At 39.1% G+C, this 24280-nt stretch overlaps 1 protein-coding gene across 1 annotated transcript in view; it reads left to right on the forward strand.

The window, feature by feature from the left end:
- CEP162 (centrosomal protein 162) overlaps positions 1–24280 on the forward strand; it is a 98053-nt gene that overhangs the window by 45386 nt on the left and 28387 nt on the right. The window contains exons 14-23 of the mRNA XM_024733726.1: positions 4806–4939; positions 5206–5433; positions 5974–6114; positions 7929–8041; positions 10168–10273; positions 15119–15245; positions 16457–16620; positions 17696–17800; positions 21045–21257; positions 22385–23034. Of these exons, the coding sequence (XP_024589494.1) occupies positions 4806–4939; positions 5206–5433; positions 5974–6114; positions 7929–8041; positions 10168–10273; positions 15119–15245; positions 16457–16620; positions 17696–17800; positions 21045–21257; positions 22385–23034 (1981 nt within the window). The remainder of the gene's footprint in view (positions 1–4805; positions 4940–5205; positions 5434–5973; positions 6115–7928; positions 8042–10167; positions 10274–15118; positions 15246–16456; positions 16621–17695; positions 17801–21044; positions 21258–22384; positions 23035–24280) is intronic.

Here is a 24280-nt window from a genome sequence, read left to right on the forward strand (position 1 = left end):
TAAAGATGAATATTTTTGAAGCCATGTTTGTCTGGGTTTTTTTAATTGAAGTATAGTTGATTTACAATATTGTGTTAGTTTCAGATGTACAGCATAGTGAAATTTTTTTTTGCAGATTATATTCCATTATAGGTGATTACAGGATATTGGGTATAATTCTCTTTGCTGTACAGTGAATACTTGTTGCTTATCAATTCTATGTGTAGTAGTTTGTGTCTGTTAATCCCACACTTGTAGTTTGTCCCTCCCACCCCTCTCTCCCCTTGGTAACGACGAGTTTGTTGTCTATGTCTGTGAGTCTTTCTGTTTTGTATGTACATTCATTTGTATTATTTTTTAGGTTCCACATAGAAGTTTTATATAGTATTTGTCTTTCTCAGTCTGATTTAACTTCACTAAGCATAATGTTCTCTGCAACTGATGAAGATTATCAAGAGAGCATATCTAGAGAAAAAGGAGGCAGGGCCTGACCCCTGGGCATGCTAACCTTAAGAGGTCAGGCGGAAGAGGAGTCGCCTGCAAAGAAGACAGAGCAAGGTTGCAGGAAACCTGAGTATGCGGGGTCCTGAAAGCCAGGTGAAGACAGTGTGTAAAGGAGAATTGATCTGCTCTATCAGTTGCTGCTGAGGGATAAAGAGAGATGGGGACTGACAGCTGGCCTTTGGGTTTAGCAGAAAGGAAGCCATCAGTATTGGACAAGCAGTTTCCGTGGATATGTGGCTGTGAAAGGCAAGCTGAGTGAGACTAGGAGGAGTGGAGTTGGATACTTCGAGCTCTAGATGCCCCTGGAGAAAAGCATGTAAAAGGTAGGAAGAAAAAAATGGGGCAGTAGCTGGCATGGAAGTGGAGTTAGGAGAAGCCTTTTATTTTGCTTTGTTTTGTTTTAATGGGAGAAATAATAGTTGTGAATGAATAATAGTATGTTCATGCACTTTGGAAAGATGCAGTGGACAGGCGGAAACGCATGATGGAGGGGAGAATTGCTAGAGCAGTGTCCTTGCGTAGAGGAGCTGTCTTGGGATCCAGTGCACATGGGAAGAGTTGGCTTCAGAGAGGACCGTGGACGGTTCGCCTGTGGGCAAGCCGATAGGAAGGGGGGAGATGTGGGTGCAGACTGGTGGGTGGGTAGAAGTGGTGAGAGGTTGCTTCCATTTACTCTGAGAAGTAAAGTACAATGTGATGAGGTGGCAGGGAAGTTGGGGCAGGGGTGTTGGAGGAGGGAAGATGTGAAAAGGCAATCCTGGAGGGTTAGACTGCAGCAGAAAGCGTCGGCGTGCAGTTAGTGACCACGAGTGTAAGTTGAGACCAGGCAGGTGTGTGTGTATTTGTATATGTGTGTGCACAGCCACATTCTACGGCACGATTGCAGGTGTTGGGTAGTTGTATAGTTGGGGTTATCAAGAGGCGTGGCTTTTGCCAAATGAGTACAATGAACTGAGAGAGGAGCAAGAAGGGAGAGACCAACGTATGTGGAATGTAAGTTGAGTCGTGAAGGAAGAAAAGACGTCGGGGGGGTGATACAGCATGACACAGGCAGGACCACAAAGTGAGTCCCAGGGGGTCCCAAGGATGGTGGGAATCCAGGTGGGAGGAAGGATTGATGGAGAGTAAATGCATTACTGGTGATAGAAAAAGATCTAGAGTGCCAGTGGGAGAGAGCAGCTGGGGCGGAGAGGCACGTATATACAGGGGTTGAAAGGATCTCCTGGGCGTGTATGGAAATTACTGAGAGTGAAGAGAAGTAATGTCATGGGGTGGGAAGGAAACGAGGGGGTTGGTATAGAGGTTGATAGATTAAAGTAATATTTTTATGGATATTTTCCCTATTTCACAATTTCATAGTGCTTGTGACTACCGAAATAAAAAAAACACATCAGTAAAATTCATATTAAAGTACAATGGTAAACTGTGACTGTCTATTTTTCTACTGAGCTACTTTTTCTCATTAGACTATCCATTAAATATGATTTTTTAATCTCTGTCTTTTTATTGGAAAATTTCCCCGAGTGACTTTAGTTTCATTTCCAAAGAACTGGAATTCCTTTGGGGTGGTTGTTACTTGTCACAGCTTGGATCTTCAAGAAGCAGACCCTGAGGCAAAGATGAGTGTCCAGAAAGTCTAGAGACTGTGCTTGGGATCCACATTAGGTATGATGAAGAAGAAGCCCAATGACTGGGGCTTACGCAGTTAGAAGGCTTCTTTTTTTTCACGTAACCAAGAAACCAGGGCTCGTCACTTCATAGCTGGTGCAACTGTGCAAGGACCCTTCTTTCCTGGTGCAAAATCCTTAGTCGGTGACTTTTGTCTTCCTTGTCACAAGATGGCTACACAACCTCCAGGCCTGTCAGGAGGAGAGGTGAAAGGTAAAAGATCCCTGCCTGTTAACTCAGCAGCTTCTTAATCAGAAAAGTAGTCACTTTCTTGGAAGTGCCATGTAGGAAACTTTTGCTTTCATCTTATTGGCCAGAACTTTGATCCTGTGTTTCCTTCCCACCCCTCTCCCCAGTTGCATGGAGTCCAGGGGGATGGGTGATTTTAACTGGCACGCTGCTGCCCAGGGCAAAATTAGGTTTCTGTTATTAGGGAGGAAAAGGAGATTGGCAGCTAGTGGTGTCTGCACGTGGCAGTTTTCCTTTTTATTCTAAATTAATTTTCTTGGGCTATTGCCTCTTACATTTTTATCTTTAGACTGATATGTTTACTGTCACAGAAGGAATAATTGCTCATTCTTTAAATTTAAAAAACACAGAGAAGTAAAAAGAAAGCAATAATTAGCCAGGAACAACTGAGGTCACACTGGGTGAGCCTCTTTCCATGCTTCTTGTATGTATGTCCTTGTCCAGGTCGAAGGAAGCAGGGATGGGAGCTGGAAGGAAGGAGACAGGCAGGAAAAACAGACAAAGCATTTTATAAGAACAGGTCACACTTCATAAGTTCTTTTTAAATAAAATATTAGATTGAGCTTTACTTAAATCTGTAAGACGAGAAAGAAACTTCATCCTAAGAAATACTACATCTCAAAAGATCCCTTTAAGAAAATAGACTGTGGAAACCTCTGAAAGGTTGGCAAAACCATGTTGTTGTTTTTACCTACATTTTGTACATTATCTGTTTTCCCTTCTATGAAATATGAGGTAGTAAAACCCCCAGTCACATGCCTGCTACCCATTTTTGTTGGATTTATTTTTGCTTGTTCAGGATATATTTAGTTTATTCGCTCCAGCGACTGTAATTCTCCTCAGCTTTTAAATGAGGGTCTTGGTTCTGGCTATGAAAGGGCCAGAATGCTTTTCACCAGTCCCTTGTCCATCGCTTCTCCATTCTGGAATTATTTTGATTGGTTTCTTATTTGACTGAATTTTCTTAATCCATTGTTTTTTCAAGAAGGGTTCATGGGTTCCAAATTCTGCAGTGTTTTTTCACGTTTGAATTTTATATCCAAGCAAATTTTCTTTCAGGTATAAAGGGAAAAGATACTGTCCATGTACTATTATTGAAAATAATTACTTAGAGAAACCAAAATTAAGAATCCAGGAAGGGAGAATTGTGGTATAAAAGCACTGGCTGACTGCAGCTTGAGCAAGAACCACCTGCCACTCTTGGCCACCACATCCTAGGGAGAATCACAATGCTAGCAGAATCACACCCCATTCGTTGGCCATGTTGATGCACCTCCAGTGACTTGGAAGGATTAGTGCCTACTTTTACAGTGATTCAAACAGTTCCTTTATGAACACTTTAAGACATTTCTCGAGAAAAACCTTCCACATCAAACAATCCAATTAAATATGATTACTACTCTATAAGGAAAATCCTGCGTGCCCAGAAAAGATTAGAAGAAAATCTCGGGCTGAGGTACTATTGGGGACGTGTTTCTTCTTTTGACTTTCCTGTATTTTCCAAATCTTTTAATGACCATGTATTTCACTTTAATGAAAAAGTAAAGTCTGCATTTGAAAAGTTAGCATCTTGAAAAAATTATATTAAAAATATAAATTTCAAATGCTTCATTTACATCTAAAGCAATCAAATAAATGTTTACTCAGTGTGCAGTTCAGAATCTGTAATAATTGAACATGGGCCTCAAGACCTCTTCTAGGTATTTCCCTTAAATGTTTATTTTTATTATTAACTGAATAACTTACTGGCCTTAGAATTATTTCCACTGTTTGAGGGTTTACGAGGTACCTTTTAAAAGCTGAAAATCTCACCAGAATATATATACATTAATCACATTTTTTTCTAAATTAATAAACAGGGTATTATAGCAGTATTATCATTTTGTTTTTTAATCAGATTTAAACTACTTGTTATAAAGTTTCCATGTAATCTATATTATTCCAGTGATACTATATCTTGATATACGTTACTTATAAAAAATGTGCTCTGAAAGCACACTTAATCTGAAGTAAAATGCTTCATAAAGTTATCAGCTGCTCTTTGATTCATTGTTTAGATATTTTTATTTGTTACAGCTGTGAACATTTGACAGAATAATTATTGAAAAATAATAAAACCTAAAATTATCCCAATCTGCATTCTCCTCACGTTTATTCAGCTCCAGTTGTCATTTGACGTGAATCTTGTGTCATTACCCTTCTGTGTCAAATTGAGCAGAATGTTGATGATGGGCAGGAGTTCGGAGTGCAGTGAAACAGATGCGTTGCAGGCATCAGCGTGCTTCGTGATCGTCGTTTGTCTTAGTGTTCTCATTGTATTAGTACTTACTGTTACATAACTGCTGAATACACACTCAACTTAGTTTGTATTTGTGGTGCTTTTATCCATTGCTTACAATCTTCAGAAATCTTATCTGGAACGAGACTCATCAGGCCTGCAGCTTTGGGTAAAGCAGCACCCCAAACGGAAAGTTGCCTGGCTACTCCTAAGAAGTCTGAAGGCCCTACAGAAGCAGATTCCTGTGCTCAGGTTCAGAATGTAGGTATTGAATTTCAAAATAATATTCATAATGTTTTTATGTTCTGTAATTATATATTGAAACTAAATTATAAATAATGAGATATATGTAATTTCTTTTATGTTGACTGATATTCTTGTCACACAAGAATTTATTGATCTTCTTATACAGTAGAACATTGTTAACCGTGTCATTTTTATTCTTTGTGGGTTTTTTTCCCCTAACCACCTGTGTTCAAACCTAATATTTTAACTCTACATAATGAAGTAATGCTTTTCCTTTAAAGGATTCTTCAGGATACCATGGTGGGAACAAGGAGACAGAATTGATTATGTTTAAAAGAGTTCAGGAAGCAGAGGAAAAATGGAGGGGTGCCCAAGCCCTGGTTGAGCAAATTAAAGTCACATTCTCAGAAAAGGAGAGAGAGCTGGAAAACAAGATGGAGGGACTAAAGAGACAACAGGAAAAGGAACTCTTCAGACTGAATCAAGACAATTATATTCTACAAGCCAAGGTACTAGACACATTGTCCTACTTCTCCTTTTATTTAATTAAAAAAGAACTGGTACTCCCCACTAAATGCATTGTCATTTGCTTGTCCCTGGGGCTGCTTCACTTGATATATTTGCTGTATAAAACATGAACATGGTTCATGAGAGTGCCTCCTTACAGAAGAGCCTACATAGAACCCCTGGGGGGGAAAATTGAAATTGAAATTGTCTCATTTTGATAGTTTTCTTGTTAGCAGTCCTTTCTGAAAACAAATCCCTTGGTTCACTGTGACCTTCACGGAACACAGAGTTTCAGAAAGAAAGCTGTGGAAGGTCTAGATTCAGAAAGTGACACTGTGTAGCATTTCTGAGTTACTTCCATCATCAGAACTATCAGCACGAAGCACACTGAAGTGGTTTAACTGTAGTTGGTGTTATGATCATTCCACTGTGGTTATAAGGCAGTCTTAGGTTTATATACCTCGAATTTTCTGTTATTCTCCCTCACTGCTCACTGTATCATTTCCTTCTCCAAATAAAACAATACCTGCATGTTCTCAAAGTTAAGTGGCTTTGAAGAATCAAACAAAAAACAAAGGTGGTTGCATTTTGGAGAAACAGCTGATCCTGTCACTGAAGAAAAATTGAAGCAAATCCAAAAAGAAATACAAGAACAAGAGACACTTCTTCAAGGATATCAACAGGTATGGCTCTTCAGCACATAGTGAGTTTGTCTTGAGATTCTTTGATTATAAAAATAAGGCATTTAAAAATATTTGTGTCCATTTAACAGGTAATGGGAATTCTGGCAATGCGGGGAAGTAATAATTTGACTAGTCTGTACATTTCTCATGGGCAGAATTAGAGTGGTTAAGGGCATGGGCTCTGGATTCAAAAAATCTGGTTTTAGACTTTGCTTCACTACCTGCTGTGCAGCCTTAGGCAGATCATTTCACCTCTCAGCCAGTTTCCTCATCTGTGAAGTGGGAGTGAGGATAATAGTACCTGTCTCATAAGGTGGTTGTGAAATTAAAATAAGACAGTACAGATCAACCACTTCGTGCCTTCCACACAGTAACCAGTTACTGCATGTTGCCTGTTACTAATTGTAATAGCCATATTTCCTTAGAAACTGTCCTCTTTTTCTTTAATTTTCTATAATTTTTTCAGTAGATAATATTAGCTAGTTTTGATATTATATTGAGAAATATAAATCTGAAATCAATTGCCAATGCCCTGAGAGTGAAAAACAATTGAATTAAATGGCAGAAAATGAGTGTGTCCTATAGAAGCCATACATTTGTTCTCTGGGATGATGGAGTGTTGGTGGTGTTGACCTGACAGTCAGCCAGGGCAGATTTGGTGATCCCCAGAATGAGACTTGTCTTAGTTTCTTTCCCATCACTCCTTTTTCTTAACTTGCCTCCCCTTCTTCTTCTGTCTCATTACCTTTTTCTTTTGTGACAACAATAGCCTAAGCATCCAGCCTACCGATAACCAGCATTTTCATTCCAGGGACATCCAGAGAAAGCATCACCACATCAGAGACTACAGCTTTTGCTGTAAATGAAATTGTACTGATTTTGCAGGACACCCCACCATAGAGTTAGTGAGAATTGTCCAAAAACCCTTCCTGCCATGCTCAGCTTGCTGTATAGGACATGGGTTTTAAGGAGGATTTCACAGACCTATGAGTATGCCAACCACCCACTCTCACAAAGATAATACAAAATTTATGTGTCTGTGTATGTATGTATATTTCTGAGTTTCATTAACTCTGCAGATAATCAAGCACAGACTGTGTGCCAGGCACTAGGCCAGACGTGGTGAGACAGTTCATAGTTTTCATTAGATCCTCAAAGGTCTGTGGTTTTCATCAGATTCTTGATTTTAAAGAGGTTACTAAGCCAGAGCATCTAAGCACAGATGGGTACTTTCTCCCCCGATCTCACTGTTTGAGTCCCCCTTCAGCTCAAGTCAGGTGCTGTACTGGGTCTAGTCTCTGCTCTGCTCTGTCCTGATCTTCCACAAACACCCAGTCTCTAACTCCCTGCTCACAGAAAGTTCCAGAAACAAACATGGATACCCACCGTGGATACATCCAATTACCTCACAGCAGAAAGACGGGCCAAAAATAGGAAAAAAGAAGGTGCAAACAGTCCCATTGGCCTTTCCATCCCTGGTGCCTGAAGTCAGGATGTGGTTATTCCTGCAGTCTCTCCCCCATTTACTCCTGTGAAATGCGGTACATTATACTGACAGGCTCTTTGGCTTTGGGAATTTTTTTGCAACTTTTTTTTCAAGTAAGCGTTTTGAGCATTTTAGAAAGAATTGTTTTCAGGTAACAGATTTTCTTCTGAGACAAATCAAAGAGTTTGAAAAAGATTTTGCTTACTCAAAAACTGAAGAAATTTAAAAGCTATTAAAAATGTTTAAAGGATGTATCTTTTAGAAGCAGATATACTTATGTAAGCACTACTGATTTTCAACTAAAACATAATTTTCCATGTATAAAAAGGAAAACGAAAAATTGTATAATCAAGTGAAAGATCTCCAAGAACAAAACAAGAAAAATGAGGAGCGAATGTTCAAGGAAAACCAGAGTTTATTCAGCGAGTTAGCTGCCTTAAAGTAAGTCCTTTTAAAATTCTTAAAATCAAATATACTTGGACTATTTCTAAGCATTTTATTGTTATATTAATAAAACATTTAGGATACTTAGAAATTTTAAAAAATTGTACACTGATTTACAGTTCTGTAACTTTTGTATTTTTAATATTCAGTGGATTTTCTCTTGATATTAGATGACTAGTACATACTTTCATTATTTTCAGTATATTCGTATTTGAGTTCGACATCTATTTCAGGAAATTGAATATTCCTTTTAAGCCTGAGATACTTGGGTAATACATCTTAGTAATAATGCTGTTAGTAATAATAGTAAAGAGAAAATACAGTATTATTTACTGTCTTAGGTCAGGTTCCATACAAGTAGAGCCTGAGGTGGGGATCCTCATGGAGGTGATTTCCTGGAGGATTAGTCTCAGGAGATGGGGAGCCAGAGAAGCGAGATGGGGGCGGGTAGCAGGAGGGGAGGCAAGTAAGAATGTGGTCTTGGCTGGAGGCTGGCTTCATTCTGCTCTCGCCAGGAGGCTCAGGAGAACACATTGCATTGCAGAGTTGGCCCCTACTTGAGGCACGTGGGGGGCAGCCTTTTGTACCCCCGAAGGCAGCGAGTCCCTGGCTGAGGTGGGCCCCAGGGAGCGAGGGGGGGTATCCTCTGGGCCAGGGGGCAGGGGTTGCTATTTGGCAAGGGCATTTCTCCAGAGAAGGAGAACCTGCGAGTTACTACAACCAGCACTCACCGTGGCAGGCTGACGGGGCACCAGCAGCCACTTAAGAATCAATCGTACTTCAGACTGTACGGCCCTTGGGATGTTATTACATCCGTCTTTAACACACTAAGTGAAAGAGCTGAACCAACAAATGTGGGCAAGCTAGGGTACTGTCTTCTTTTGGGAAATGACTGCCAGCTATGCATCATTTCACGTAAACACCTAAAACTTCACATAGGACCGCGATCAGAAGAAATTTCTTTGGCTATGAATGTCATGTATGTTTTATTTATTTACATACTTCTTCCATTTTTTTTGTAAGGTAACTTAGGGCATGTGAGAGGCAGGGCTGCTGTTAGCTCACGCTCATCTTTCATGCAAAATAGAAAAAAGCATATCTTGTAGCAGACAAAGTTGGAAAATACACAGGTTGGCTAGTGAGGGCACTTTTGTGTAAATTAGGAAGGGGAAAATGCCCCTTTCCCCTCGTAAGTGTGACCCCCAAGCCAAGGCTGATAATCTGCACAGTTCTGAGGCATGAAGGCATTTACATCTGCTTTCTTCCCAGATGCTTCAATAAAGTATTTTAAAATTTCATATCTGATAATGTTGCCTGGCTTTTTTTTTTTTTTTGCGGTATGCGGGCCTCTCACTGCTGTGGCCTCTCCTGTTGCGGAGCACAGGCTCTGGACGCACAGGCTCAGCAGCCATGGCTCACGGGCCCAGCCGCTCCGCGGCATGTGGGATCTTCCCGGACCAGGGCACGAACCCGCCATGTCCCCTGCATTGGCAGGCGGACTCTCAACCACTGCGCCACCAGGGAAGCCCTGTTGCCTGGCTTTTAAGAGAGAAGATCTATTCCAGGATCCAAACCTGAAGCTCTAAATGAATTTTCACAATGGAATAAATGGTTTCTTTAGAAAGTAGGGTTAGGTGATCATATGTGTACTCCTGAACTTGCATAATATCTCTGGAAAAAAACAGAAAAATTGATCTTAAGGTACCAGTAGTAGACTGTGTTTGTTTTTATTTGTTAGTTTCCATAGGTTCTGATTGGCAATTTGTGTTTCTCAGGAGTCTAGAATGATGTGACAAGGAGTACAGAACACCACAGGGGAAATGCAGCAAGTCTTTCCGGGAGATTGATTTTTTTTTTTTTCTGAGAATTGGCAGGAAATATTTTCATATTACAAATAAACCAGTACTCTTAGGGTTTGGGTTCTTTTAGATTATACATAAAAATTTCACATGAAGTATACTTCTCTTTTAGTATTTTAATCTTTAGTTTAAATAAACTTTCTCTTCAGTGACTCACATAGTTTCAACGTACAAAGTGTTTTTAATTTTTAAGAATTGAATATTTTGTATTGAAAGGAGTACCTTTTAAAATATATATATTTTTTAATTTTCAAAATAAATCAGAGAACAGATGCATAAAAGTCGTTTCCTGTCTCAAGTAGTTGAAGATTCAGAGCCCACCAGAAATGAGAATTTTACAGATCTGTTAGCAGAACTACGGGTGGCACAGGTAAGTTGCATAAGGATTTTAACCATTAGCAATAGGAAACATTGTTATAAAAATCTCTACATGGGTAAAAAAAAAATCTGCTTTTGTAATTTATGAAAGAATAAACTCTGCTTATAAATTTCATACCAATTAAAAATTAGGAAATATCTAAGGTTAGCACTGGGACACATGTGACCTTACTATAGAGGAGACAATGTGATGCTGGTTTTAGATGGCATCCTCTTTATAATCCAACCTCTCATCAGGCATTTATCACATGGCGCCATGGTTGGAGGCATAACCTTATTTAGGGCATGTATACCTAACTTCAAATTCCTCATTGGAAATGTACGGCTAAAATAGGAAAATAATTTGAAGATAATCATTCACCTTAAAAAGTTAGCTGGCTTTTCCTCTGTCTTCCCAAGCGGACTGTGTGGTTCTAGGGGGCAGAGGCTATATCTGCAAATATGTGTGTCTGATATGCCTAACACAGAGGTGAAATGCAATAGCTACTGTATAACTTTTTTCTTTATTTGTATTGAATTGTTATAAAAAATATGGCCTAGAATTTTCTAAAGCAATATTTATCAATAGGAGAAGTTTGGGGATTTAGGGCAGATTAATTCTGTCTTAAGCAGAACAGTTCTAGGCATTGCATGATTTTTATCACTCCTGTCGCCAGGAACTATGCTCATGGTACCCACCAGTCACTGCAGCACTCAAAAGCACTGCCACGTTTCCAGACATCTCCTGTGGGAGGGCAGTCAACTCTCCCCACTCCCTCCCATTAAGAACCACAGCACTAAACTAAAAAGTCCTTCCAATCTATTTGAATGATTATGTAAATTAGAAAAATTCCAATTACATATCACTTTTTAATTAGAAATTTATTATATAAAGTTAGGTTATATAGCACTTTAAACATGCCTTAGTTCAATAATTGATGCTTAACAGACTTTTATATAAAATACAGCTTCAAATATGAATCCATTAGAGAACTTTCTTAAGATGCATGTATGTATAGAATGATTAGATAGGTAGGCAGATAAGTAGAAAGAAGGAATAAATGATTGGACACCCGCACTTATCAGTGGGCCTCAAAAACTAGCAAGTTACGAGAGCAATTAACATTGCTGAAGTTTATGAAGACTTGGGAAAACATGGTAAGGTTTCAAGCACAGCATTAGCTTCATTTGAAGGCTGTTATTAGTGACCTTTTAAAAGTGCTACTTTGAACACACTTTTTTCTGACAAACGGGAAACTAAAACTGCCACTGAACTCACTGGAAAATGCTGGCTAAAAATAAGAAACGTCTTGTTAAGTGCATAACCCAGCTCTCAAGAAAGTAAGGGGAATCTCTAGGGGTCAGAAATGAACAGGGATACAAACCTAGCAGTAAACATTGCTCCTGGGCTGTCAGTTCACTAACCACGAGCCTTGAGCTTTAATAACAAAGTAGAGATAGGACCCCAGGATTTCAAAGGGCCACATCCTTCAGTAAAACAGTGGTCCATGAAAAAACCCACCCACCTTCAGAAGGGGCTGAAATATCAAGAAAGCTTATCTGTCTTAACTTGATTTCTGTATAGAGAGGGGGAAAAAAAATCCCCGCTCAGAGTCTTACTAGTTGTTCAGTATAAATGTCATCCCTACTGCCTTCATTTGTGTTTTAGTATTTGAATTGACACTACTTTCAAGGTTTGGTCATACTCAAACTGGAAAAAGAAAACAGCACAAAAGGTGGTCCTGAGTTAGTGATCATCTTAAGTGTGTCTTAAGAAACACATGCAAAACACTCTTAGGGGTATCCATCCTTAACCCAGCTCACATGGTATTCCTTCAGGTAAAATCCTGCTGACGGTACGCCCAGAATGCAGAATTACAAAACCCAGGGAAACAACCCACTGTGAGCAGGCATGGGATGATTTAACAAACAGCAGGATTAGAACCCCAATCAAATTACTGAGTAGACTATGAAATAAATAGACTTTAAATGATTTAATATACAAAATAAGTGAGAAATTCAGTGTGAGGAAAGAACAAAACAGACTAGGCAAATTCAGAGAAAAATAAACAGAATAAGTAGAAAAATTAAATAGATCATACATAACTAAGAAGAAATTGGTAAACTAGAAGATAGATCTAAGGAGCTTAGAGTGAAACACAAAAAAATAGAGAAACGAAAAATATCAGAGATGTGAGATACTCTAGTATGTAATTAAATTTTTTTTAAAGTAATGGCTAAGAATTGTTTAGAAATTAATAAAAGAGATGAATTCTCAAATTCAGGAAATACAGTGAGTCCTGCTCAGGATACATAATTTAAAATCTACATCTAAATCCATCATGGTGAAAGTACCAAAGTCAGGGAACACCTTAAAAGAAATCAGAAAGGGACTTCCCTGGTGGCGCAGCAGTTAAAAATCCACCTGACACTGCAGGGGACACGGGTTCAATCCCTGGTCCGGGAAGATCCCACATGCTGCGGAACAGCTAAGCCAGTGCGCCACAACTACTGAAGCCCATGCGCCTAGTGCCCATGTTTTGCAACAAGAGAAGCCACCGCAAGGAGGAGCGGGTGCACTGCAACGAAGAGTAGCTCCTTCTCGCTGCAACTAGAGAAAGCCTGCGCGCAGCAGTGAAGACCCAACGCAGCCAAAAAAAAAAAAAGATTAAAAAAAGAAAAGAAATCAAAAAAAGAAGAAGGGTTAAAGATAAAAATTACTTAGGGTTGTGTTTATTTGTGCAAATACTGAAAGATGGAATGTCATGTGTTAATTTTCATTCACTTTGGTTTTCTGAGTTTAAATAGTTTTAGAGCAAAAAATTCATACTGAGATAAATCTGTATTACAATATTCGTATCAAACCTACTTACGTATAGTCTAACTTGTACCTTAAAAATTAATACCAATTAGTCTAGTCTTAAAATGTGAATTGTTGTTTTGTAAACTATGGATGGACACATACTAAAAGCGAAGGTCCTGAGCCCTGTCCTTCTAGATTCCCAGGGTGGAGAGGAGGATGAGGCTGACTGCAGTTCGGCCAGTCAGTCAGGCAATCATTCTGGAGTTGGAAAAACAGTAGGTAAACAAGACAGACATGGGCCTTGCTCACTAGGAACCTATATTCTACCAGGGAAGACAGATAATAAGTGAACAAGAAATAGTTACAAATAGAGGTAAGTTCTTTGAGGAAAATAAGAATAGAGACTAACGGTAGGCAGGGCTGGGGTAAGGCAGCTGTCAGCCGTGTGGGCAAGGAGGTGCTCTCTGAGAAAGTGGTGTCTGCATCAAGAATGGAGGAGAAGCAGCAGCTCACTGTGCAAAGACCGAGCCTTCCAGCCAGGGGGAAGCACAGGCCGAGTCAGGATTGGGCTTGGTACCTTCCAGATACAGAGGCACCTGAGGCAGAAGTGGGTGAGTAAGGACAAGAGTGATGGAAGAAAAGGTCGGAGAGACAGGCAGAGGCCTCTTAGTGTCCACACAGTAGGTTCTTGTAGAAATTCAATGCTCTCCTGAAAAGACATCCACAGAAGATCACACAGAAGATTAAACAAATGATACAGCTGGAACCACGATTATTCAAGCCCTTATGAATGGATTTATTTTCTTCATAAGACTGTATTTTAGATTCTAAGGTAGGGTGATAGAAAGTTTCTAAGAATTTTCATTTTGAAAGTAAAAGATACCAACTGTGCCCCAGGAGTTTGTTCAGCAGTTACGAGTTCAGTTCAGTATACATTTATTGAGTACCTGCCATGTGCTTGGTGCCATAAAGTAAGCAAGTAGTAAAATCAGTCTTGGTCCCCAAAGAGCTCTCAGCCTAACAAAGAGAAAAGGCTTGTACCCAAATAAGTGTTGTATGAAACAAAGTAGTAAATGCTGTGCTAGAGGTACACTGAAAGTTTGTGGTAATGCCGGGGCAGGTATTATCAGGAATAGCCTCATTGGAACTATGCTCTGAAGGATAAGTATGACTTTGGCAAGGCGAGGAATGAGGGCAGTTGAGAGAGTGCGGCATGTGAACACATTGAGAATTTAACTTTTTTAAAAATGTGCCAAGCATTTTTTTGCATTTGTGATATAGGGATGAGCAAAGTAAAGTTCTGCTTTCAAGTAAACGTCTATGTCAGGCGGTGATGAGTGTGTGAGAAGAAAAAATAGCAGCACACCTGGGGGCCAGGATGAGGGTTGCCGTTTTAGAATGATCAGGGAAGGCCTTCCTGGGGCCTCGTTTGAACAGAAATCCTGATAAAGTGAAGGAACGAACCACCTGGCTGTGTGAGGGCAGAGGAGACAGTAAGTGCAAAAACACCGTGGGGTTGGAACGTGCTGGGCGGGTTCAAAGAACAGCCAGGAGGTCTCTGCAGCTGGCGTGGAGTGCGGGGGGAGATTTGCAGGAAATGCGTCAGAGGAGCGGGCATGGCTGGGTTCTGTGACACTGAAGGTCATGGTAAGGGCTGTGGGCTTCCCCCAAGAGGGGTGGGAGCCACCAGAGAGCTTCAGACAGAAGACTGACATTAACTGACTCTTGAAGACAGTTCCTCTGGCTACTGTGAGGAGAAAAGACTAGGTGCTGAGAGTGGAAGAGGCAGACTGGTTAGGAGGGTTATTGTAGTAACCCAGGAGAAGTGAGAACGGCAGAGTGGAAGGGTTTGGAAGCTGTGTTGAGTTACGTGATTAGAACTGATTCTAGTAGGCTCTGGAGAGCTCGTGGTCGTTTGGAGGGGAATGGTGATAAGATCAAGCTAAAATTTAGAAAAATAATTAGCAGTGTTTATGATGACGTGGGTGAAGGAGACTCTACCACAATTTATTGTGGTTGGAAATAATTTGCTTTTGTATTTTTGTGAATATCAAGAAAGAAAAAAACCGTTTATTGGAAGACATCAAAAGACTGAAGCAGGACAAACAGGCTCTTGAAGTAGACTTGGAAAAAGTGAAGAAAGAGAGAGACCAAGCCAAAGACCAGATTGCTTATGCCACAGGTAAAAGTCTGAGCTGAAACGGTTTACCTTTATACTCCTAACTGTTCTAATCTTGAGTTAAGTAATAGCAATTGGATAGTATAGTTAAAATGCTATTCCTTGAAGTGTATTGTAATTTTAGAAACTTAAAAAAATTAGTTAATAGGTATGTGCATTTGATTGGTTTTAGCAGCAATAATTGCGAGACCAAAGAAAGTCACAGATTGTTTTGAATTCATGGCATTGTAAGCTTAGTTGTTTACAGTCATCCCAGCTAAACTGTGACTTTCCAGGGCACGGTCTCCCTTTTTATACCTAGGTCTGAAACATAAGCTCTCATGTAGTTACCAAATGAACAAATGTTTGTAGAAACACAAGGATGGATATGGTATACCCTACCAGGGAAAACAAAGAGTAAGATAAGAACGCAGAAGGAGAGTAAGATAAGAAAGTTTAACATTAAAAAAATTAGAAATAAACATGAGGGTGCTAATAAGGGTTTCAGAGAGGAATAGCATTTGAGGGTCCTGACAGATGGAGAGATTCAGGAGTAAACGAATGGAGGGGGCCGCTCAAGAGTGTTTCATGAGCGTGTTTTTGGATACACCTGTGGATTGCAGCTTAGGATGGCAGAACACAGGGCTAGAAAGGTTAATTAGAGAACCCCTTGTTTGCCAAAGTAAGGATCTTTCCTCTGTGATATTATGATCTTCAGTGTAAGATGTGTATAGTAAAATCCACTTACTGTTTGTAAGAAATTTACTTTCTTCATCTGTAAAATAGAATAACAACAATAGTTCCCATCATATGTTTGTTGTATTAAATAAAGTCTTACATGGGAAGCGCTCTCTAATGTTTGCCATTGTTACTTTTTAATATAATTTTAGGAATTCTTCATTTTTATTATCTCCTGAATCCAACATTTATTTTCATAGAAAAGACTTTACTTTTATAATGAAAGTCAGTGGGAAAACAAGTGATTTATCAAAAATTTCTATATGCCAACTTTGCTACAAGTTTGAGGATTTGGACTCTGAACACAGTCTTCATCCTCCTTTACTAATACACTAAACTAGACACAGACTTAGTACATCAGTTGTTTTTGGCCTCTTTATTTTTTTCTTAATGCTTTCATTTGAGAGACATTGGTTTTCATTTAAAATTTTTCAATGTAGTTTATTTCCATATTTTGAAAAGTTACAGTGGAGTTATTGTATTACTTTATCTTATAGGTGAAAAATTATATGAAATAAAAATTTTAGAAGAAACACATAAACAAGAAATAAGTCGCCTGCAAAAAAGATTACAGTGGTATGCCGAAAATCAGGAACTTCTGGATAAAGATGCAGTTCGGCTTAAAGAAGCAAATGAAGAAATTGAGAAGCTGAAACTTGAGGTAATGATCATTTCAGAATGTATTTCTATAGATGAACCCTATTGTCTTCAACACTCCCTCATAGCTTTGTGTCATCAAATCAATATACTCGAAATTCTGTTCATTAAAATGGCCAGTTTGACTTTGGTTTGTGTTTGTGTAGTCTATTTTAAATTAGCCTGAGAATACAGTCAGCCGTCTGTATCCACAAGTTCCCTATCCAGCAGATTCAACCAACTGTGGATTGAAAATATTTGGAAGAAAAACAGAGTTTCAAAAAGCAGAACTTGAATTTGCTGTTCACTGGCAGCTATTTTCATAGCATTTATTACATTGTTTTAGGTATTATAAGTAATCTAGAGATGATTTAAAGTATATGGGAGTTACAGGCAAATACTACACCATTTTATACAAGGGACTTGAGCATCCCTGGGGCTTCGGCATGCCCGGATCTTAATATCTGCAGGGGTCTGGGAACCGGTGCCCCACGGTTACCAAGGGGCAACTGTAAATCCAAGCTCCTTAGTGCACAGCCTGTGAGGTCCCCATGTGGTCTGAACCATGCCTGTCTTTCCAGCCCCATCCGTACTGCACTTCTCGGTCACTCTTCTCCCAACCACACGGGCCTCCCTCTGGTTCTTGAACATGCCGAGCTCGTTCCACTTGTTGCTTTGGCCTAGAGTGTGCTCTGACTTAGCTTCTTCCTGTGTCTCACTCCTTGTTCAAGTCTCAGCTCCGATTTCTACTTCCCAGAAAGATCCTCCTGACCTCTTAATCTAATGTAGCTGCCAGTCTCACCTCTTCTGACTCTTCTCATTCCTTGAGTTTATTTTCTTCATAGTACTTGTCACTCTCTGAAGTTATTTAATTTACTTAATGATTTTGTTTATTAGCTTTTCAACTGTCTCCTTCCATTAAGATCTAAGCACCATGAAAGCAGGGGCCTGGCTTGTCTTGTTTGCTCTCCATATCTCCAGCTCAGTGCCCTATCTGGGATCTAATAAGTGAATTAATGAACTGCCATTACACTTCCCTCTTGGTGTTTCTCTGCTGTGTTTTAAATATGCTTCTTAACAAGGTCTTTCCTTATTGGTAGGTTGAGAAACTGAAAGCTGAATCTGGAAATCCATCCATCCAGCAGAAGATACGTTTAAAAGAAAAAGCAACTGATGCCAAAAAAATTCAGGATCTAGAGCGACAAGTACGTGTTCAGGGTAAATTTTCATTAAGATATTTTATACACAGAGCATTTTTGTTTTCTCTTTTGTTTCAGGAGTTCCTACAAGATGTAGTCAACTTGGAAATTTTTGGTTTTATTCATTCATTTTAGTATAGAACTGCCTCTGCTTTAAATTTTGAATACAGTATTTAAAGTAACAATAAAAACACAGTAAACATCATTTTATGTACTCTGTGGCTTTCTGCATAAAGAATTTTTAAGAGTAGTGTGTCTCATTAGGTGGTAGACCTATTGATGAAAGGTTATTTGCATCCCAGCTCTATTTGACATCCAGGAAGAAGGAAACAGAACTTTGCCACTCTGGGTGTAGAGCTAGGATCCCTTCTCCTGATCACCTGTAGAGCTAGGATCCCTGAAGCCAGGTGAGAGAGGAGGGCACAGAAGGAGACCCTCCAGTTGGGAACATGTTAGTAGCGCTAGGGAAGTCCAGCAGAACACCCTGGAAACCGAACATCCCCTCCCAGAGAGCTGGCCATAATTTTCAGCTCTGGCTCACTGGTTAGGCTTAGAAATACTCATTTCATGGTCATTGTGGCTGGAAGACTTTTTTCAAAACCCATATAGTAACACTTACTAGGATAAAGGGTTTTTTTCATTGAAATAGTTGTTTTGTAGGCTGGAATATTAATTGTACCTTATGTTTTTAAAGCCTTCTATAACATAGTATTTGTATTCATAACTAAATATTAAAACAAAATTAGAATTTCCAGTCCTGTTCGTAAGAGAACATGATCCTGTAGTCAAGTCATGACCCTTAGACTACAGATATTATTCCATCACAAACCTGAAACTGTGAGGTCATCACTGGGCTGCATATAATCCCAGTTTTATAAGAAGAAGGAAAACTAAGCAAAAAATTAACTTTGTTACTTTACAGGACCTGTTATTATTAAAAGGTATGATTTGGTAGTTTGGTTTAGTGGCCAGGAAAGGAACAGGAGTGAAGTGGTTTGAAGAGCGAGAAATATTCTGAAATAACTATAGTCTAGGTCGCTTGGCTTTTTTTTTTTTTTTCCAGTGCCTAAAACTAAGATTAGCCTACGTAGAAGAAGCTATCCAGAATTGTGAGAGAGGAAAGAACAAAGGAACCACTTCTCCACTAGATGATTTTATTTTAAGAGAATAATGTAGAAGTGAATGTATGAGAGTTAAGAGATTTTGAAATTTCTTTGAAACGGTGATCCATATGGATCAGAAATATAACGTTTTATCAAAGTAGCCTCCCTCTTTTACTAACACTTTCATTAAAAATTTATTGGTTTACTGTCTTAGATTATATCTTTCTAAAATGTTGTTAATATTTTGTATAGTTTGCTCACATACATTTCAGATCTTGTTCCCTTGAACAGAACATTTCTATCCTAATGATTTTAAATCTTAATACATATTTTATAATCAAGGTATATCACAATATATTCAGAATCAGTTTGAGCCATATCCTGAAATAGATTAATTGTAGAATAAAACATCTTTTTTTCTAAATAGCACATAAGTAAAAGTGGGGCTAATTTATATGCATGTTATAGTGAAAATTTCTGATGTGTGTTCATTCATGCTTTTATTTAATGGAATATTCCATAGTTTAATTTCCAGTGAGATTTAAAAAACAACAACAAGAGTCACACTGGTATCAGAGACCAAAGAATAAATTAAAAAGCAAAATGAAAGAAGATAGAAATAAAATTAATTTTCTGCCAAAAATGTAGTATACTTTGCAAAATATCAAAGTCAGATTGAAAATATTGTTTAGCACTTTAAATTAATATGTTAATTGTAAATATGTTAAAACAAATTCATTTTAAAAAATCTAGTCTCTTTTTAATATACATGGTGTCTCTGTGTGTGTGTGTGTGTGTGTGTGTGTGTGTGTGTGTGTGAGATATATATACCTTTATATGCTTACATCTAACCTAGATTTTTAATACCAGGGGAAGCAAAATGAAAAATTTTATAGATGAAATGATCCATTTTTGTATCTGGATATATTCCACTTTATGGTATATCTATGAATGTGCAAGCAGTCTTCAGGAATGGAAATATTTGCTGTTAACTTTGCAAACGATGTGACCCTTAAGTACCTACTAGGAACAATATTCAGTCTATAAACAGGATTTTGAGCAACCCATCTTGCCTTAGGAAAGGTAGTTTTTGGGACCAGATCATATATAATAAAAACCATTATCAGGCCCTCACCACATGCTGGGCACTCGGCTAAGCACTTCACCAAGATAAATGTCATCTGATCCTCACTTATATGAACACCAGGAAATCAGTATTGTTACCTCCCCATTTTACCGATGAGGCGAAAGAGATATATAGATTGAGGAGTTGACATGCTGCTAACACAGTCTTAACTCCAGACACGCTCTAACCTCTGCACTAGACCACCTCTTAGGTGCTATTTTATTTATTTTATTGCATACTTGGGGGTTAGAAGACTGTTCAACTAAGTTTTATTCTCTTACTCTATGATTTTCAAAGGTATCTTAACATAATACCTTAAACAAAAGCAGGTATACACACGTATGTGTATATAATATCAAGCTCTAATTTCTGTGGACCCAGGTGCAGTTTTTCCTTACAGAAAGACTGTGTAGTATGTTATTGTTTTAATAGACTAAATGAAAAGTTGTTTTTATGAGGATTTCATTAAATGTCATCTAATCCTCTTTGCTTCCTGATTGAAAGAAGTCATTTTAAAGTAAATTAAACTTTATTTGGAGGAGGACTGGGGTAGGGGGGAGATGGTTGCAGGCAGGGGCAGGGGCTTAGGAAGCTGTATGTTTATTACAAAAACTTTGCACATTCATGTGCAGATAAGTAATTTTTCAATCAGTAGACAGTATAAACACTTATCTGAGGGGTGTCTGTAGAAAAAGGGGAGGGGGAAAGAGCTTTGTCCTCACAAAAATTGGTTGTTACTAGTATAATAGGAAGACCCAAGATCTATTTCAAATAAACATAAGAGGATTTCTGTAAATTAACCAGTATTAGATTAGACATTATACTATAGTGTGTTTTAATCAGGATATAAAATTTGAAATTAATTTGTGCTGCTGTGCATTTGATTCAGCCTTGAGATGTGGTATGAACATCTCTCTGAAACCTAGACATGACTGGTAGAGCATAATCTAAATTTTTACATTAAGCTGCTTAATTTTAATATATTTGTGACCTTAACATGCATACAAAAATATTTTAATAGGTTAAGGAAATGGAAGGAATTCTAAAGAGACGATATCCCAATTCTTTGCCTGCTTTAATATTGGCTGCATCAGCAGCTGGTGATACAGTGGATAGAAATACAGTGGAGTTTATGGAAAAAAGGATAAAAAAACTAGAAGCTGATCTGGAGGGCAAAGATGAAGAAGCAAAGAAAAGCCTTCGGACCATGGAACAGCAGTTTCAGAAAATGAAGGTAGGTGCCGGGTAGCCATGGAGATGGGGCTCAGAGGTGTACCATGGGGGCTGGGGGCTTCTTAGAATGAGACCGAAGAGTAGTCTTTGGAGGGCAGAGACCAAATAGAGGAATGAATTCCAACCCCACCCCCCTTTTAATCTATCTAAACGTACCTAACTTTTTCCTTTTTCCAGTCCCTATCCCACCCCCCTCTCCTGCCCCTGCTCACTTCCAGCCATTTCCTCCTTTCATTTCTGATTCCCAGTGCACACCAAGCATTTCAGTTGCCTTCGCATGTGCTCTTCCTACTTCCAAAATACCCCTGCTTCCACTTATCCCCAAATTTACACACATCCCTCAAAGCTGAACTTGAATGTGCTCCCTCTGTGCCATCTTCCCTCCTTCCTTCTCTCAGGCCTCCAGACACACCCAGGTGCCCCTCTGCGCCGTGTTCATAGGCCCATTATCGCAGTTATCATAGGACATTGAAATTTGCCATGTCACTCAACTCACTGGGCTGTGGACTGTTTGAAGGCAGGAACTGAGTTTATCTCTAGGATCTGGCACAGTGCCTGGCATGCAGTTGTAGCGCAATAAATACATTCAGTGATTGAATGAACAAAGCTCTTTCATGCCTCCCTCCACAGAGTAGACTATTAGGTTATTTTGTTAATAATAATAATAAAGCTCCAATATGCAAATTCCAAGCTGACTTATTACTCCTATGAGATTTCTAAATTGATGTTAGAAGGTTGAAAATGTGCTATTTCTTACAGATATCTGTAACCCCAACTGCTTTCCCTATTTATCCTCAGGGAGTATAGTGTGTCAGTTTGTATAGAGAAGGGTACACAATAATAGGTTTGCTTGTGAGGTTAAAGTAAGTTATGGTGTATAAAAACTTGTTATGAAGCAACATATAATTAGGAAATTATGTAACATATATTGAGAATATATAATGGTATGCCCTTCAAAGATAGGACTTCAACACATTTGACTGACTCAAGGAACATGGGCTTGGAGGCATCAGAATATATGGTGAGTCCCTGAATGAAGGAAAAGGCAGGACCTGGGAGAGTGCAGGGCTTTGGTAACTAATGAAATGTTTAGCAGTGGTTTGTCGTTACATGGATTATTTTCTACAGATTCAGTATGAGCAGAGACTGGATGAGCAGGAACAGCTACTTGCCTGCAAGTTGAAGGAGGCGTCCCAGAACCAACATGACAGCTCCTCCAGAGTTAAAGCACTAGAGAAGGAACTGGATGATGTTAAGGAAGCCCATCAAATCACTGTAGGAAATCTTGAAGCTGAAATAGATGTTCTTAAACATCAGAATGCTGAATGGGAGCTCAAGAAAGATGATAAGGATGATCAAGATTTCCAGTCTATAGAATTCCAGGTGGAACAGGCTCATTCTAAAGCTAAACTGGTCAGACTCAACGAGGAGCTAGCCGCAAAGGGGAGAGAGATACAGGACCTTTCACAAACTGTGGAGAGGCTTCAGAAGGAGAGGAGAAAGATGCTCTCTAATCAGCACTCTAAGGCTAGGGAGGAAATGACTGCCAAAAGGGTGAAGAAACATGTTCTGCACCCGGGTAAAAGAAATGCTAACTCCTCTGGAACCCTGGAGGGCAAGCTTTACCAACCACATACTTTTACTGATTCCGATATTTCAGAGGTTGTACAAGAAAACTGCAGATTGAAAAATGAACTGGAGAGATTAACTGTGGAGAGGAATGAGCTGAAGATGAAATCTGAAGTAGCAGTGAACCAATTTGAAAACTCCATGAAAAGGTAAAAATGTGACTTTGTCAGTATATGGAGACATAAAAAGATAAAAATTTTAAAATCATAGGTGTATTTCCCCTGGATAATTAGCTTGACCCTGAGCTAAGTTCATTACCAAATTTTAAGAACCTGTATTACATTGCTAAGCACAGATCTGTTTCAGAGTTGGATCTTCTACCTATTGGAAGCTCAGATTCTAATGAACTTGAATCTTCATGTCAACCCAGTTCTTGGGCCGAGCAGTCTTACCTTTCTGCGCATATCCAAATGGTGTTGATAAGCTGACCCACTGGGCCTTCCTGCAAATGAATACCATCATTTATGGTTGCTGTAGGCAGATAGCTATCAGAAAACAGCTCTTAGTGAAACTAGTTGACATTCTAAGAGGAAGAGGTCCTCTTCCAAAATAACTCTTCAAATTAGTCTTGTGATTACATCTCTTCACGCCTTGAAGAACTTCTGTACTCATCCCTTTCCTACTCAGAATCTCCAAGTACCATCTCCTTTCTCTTTCCTCTGAGCCTTCTTACATGCTCAGATCTTTTTCACCCGATCAAACCAAGTTCTGGTCCTCTGCCTTTCAGTAGCAGTTTTCCACAAGTAGCCTCTCCTTTTATTTCCCCCTGACTTCCTCTAAGCGTGGCTCTCATCCTCACACTCTTTTGAACCTGGTCTCTCAATAGCCTTTCTCAGACAGTGGAGTTTTCTCCATCTTCATTTTCTGTGACGTTGTTGACTACACTGCCTTTTCTGAAAGGGTTTCCTCCTTAACGTCCATGACTTGGCACTCTGACTAAAGCTCCTTTTCTGCTCCTTTTGACAGACTCCTGACTCCTTTTCCTTCTCCCTCCTCAAAAATCTGACTTTCTACCAAAGTTCAGGTTTTGGCTTTCTCTCTGTTCTCTGCTTTTTCTCCCTTGCTAAACTCATCTGTTCTCTATGGCTTCTATGAACCACGACTCCTAGATTTACTTTTCAAGGCTTGTTCTCTTCCCTGAGCTCAGGTGTTAAATCTAAAAATGTGTTGGATTATTCCTCTTGGAATCAGTAGTATCACAGATTTTCTCTTTTTTTAACCATAAACTGGCTCCACCTCCCAACTTCCCCATCTCTGTCTATGACCATATTTTCAGTTGCCAGGCCCAGCTTTACCACCTTTATTCCTTGGGTTGACAGTCTATGGGGTGCTTCCTTATAAGTATTAATTTTGCTTTCTTCCTTTTTATAGTGTGGTCTACTTGGTTTACTAGAC

Source organism: Neophocaena asiaeorientalis, unplaced genomic scaffold, assembly GCF_003031525.2.
Source record: "Neophocaena asiaeorientalis asiaeorientalis breed wild unplaced genomic scaffold, Neophocaena_asiaeorientalis_V1.1 scaffold248, whole genome shotgun sequence".
NCBI lineage: Eukaryota > Metazoa > Chordata > Mammalia > Artiodactyla > Phocoenidae > Neophocaena > Neophocaena asiaeorientalis.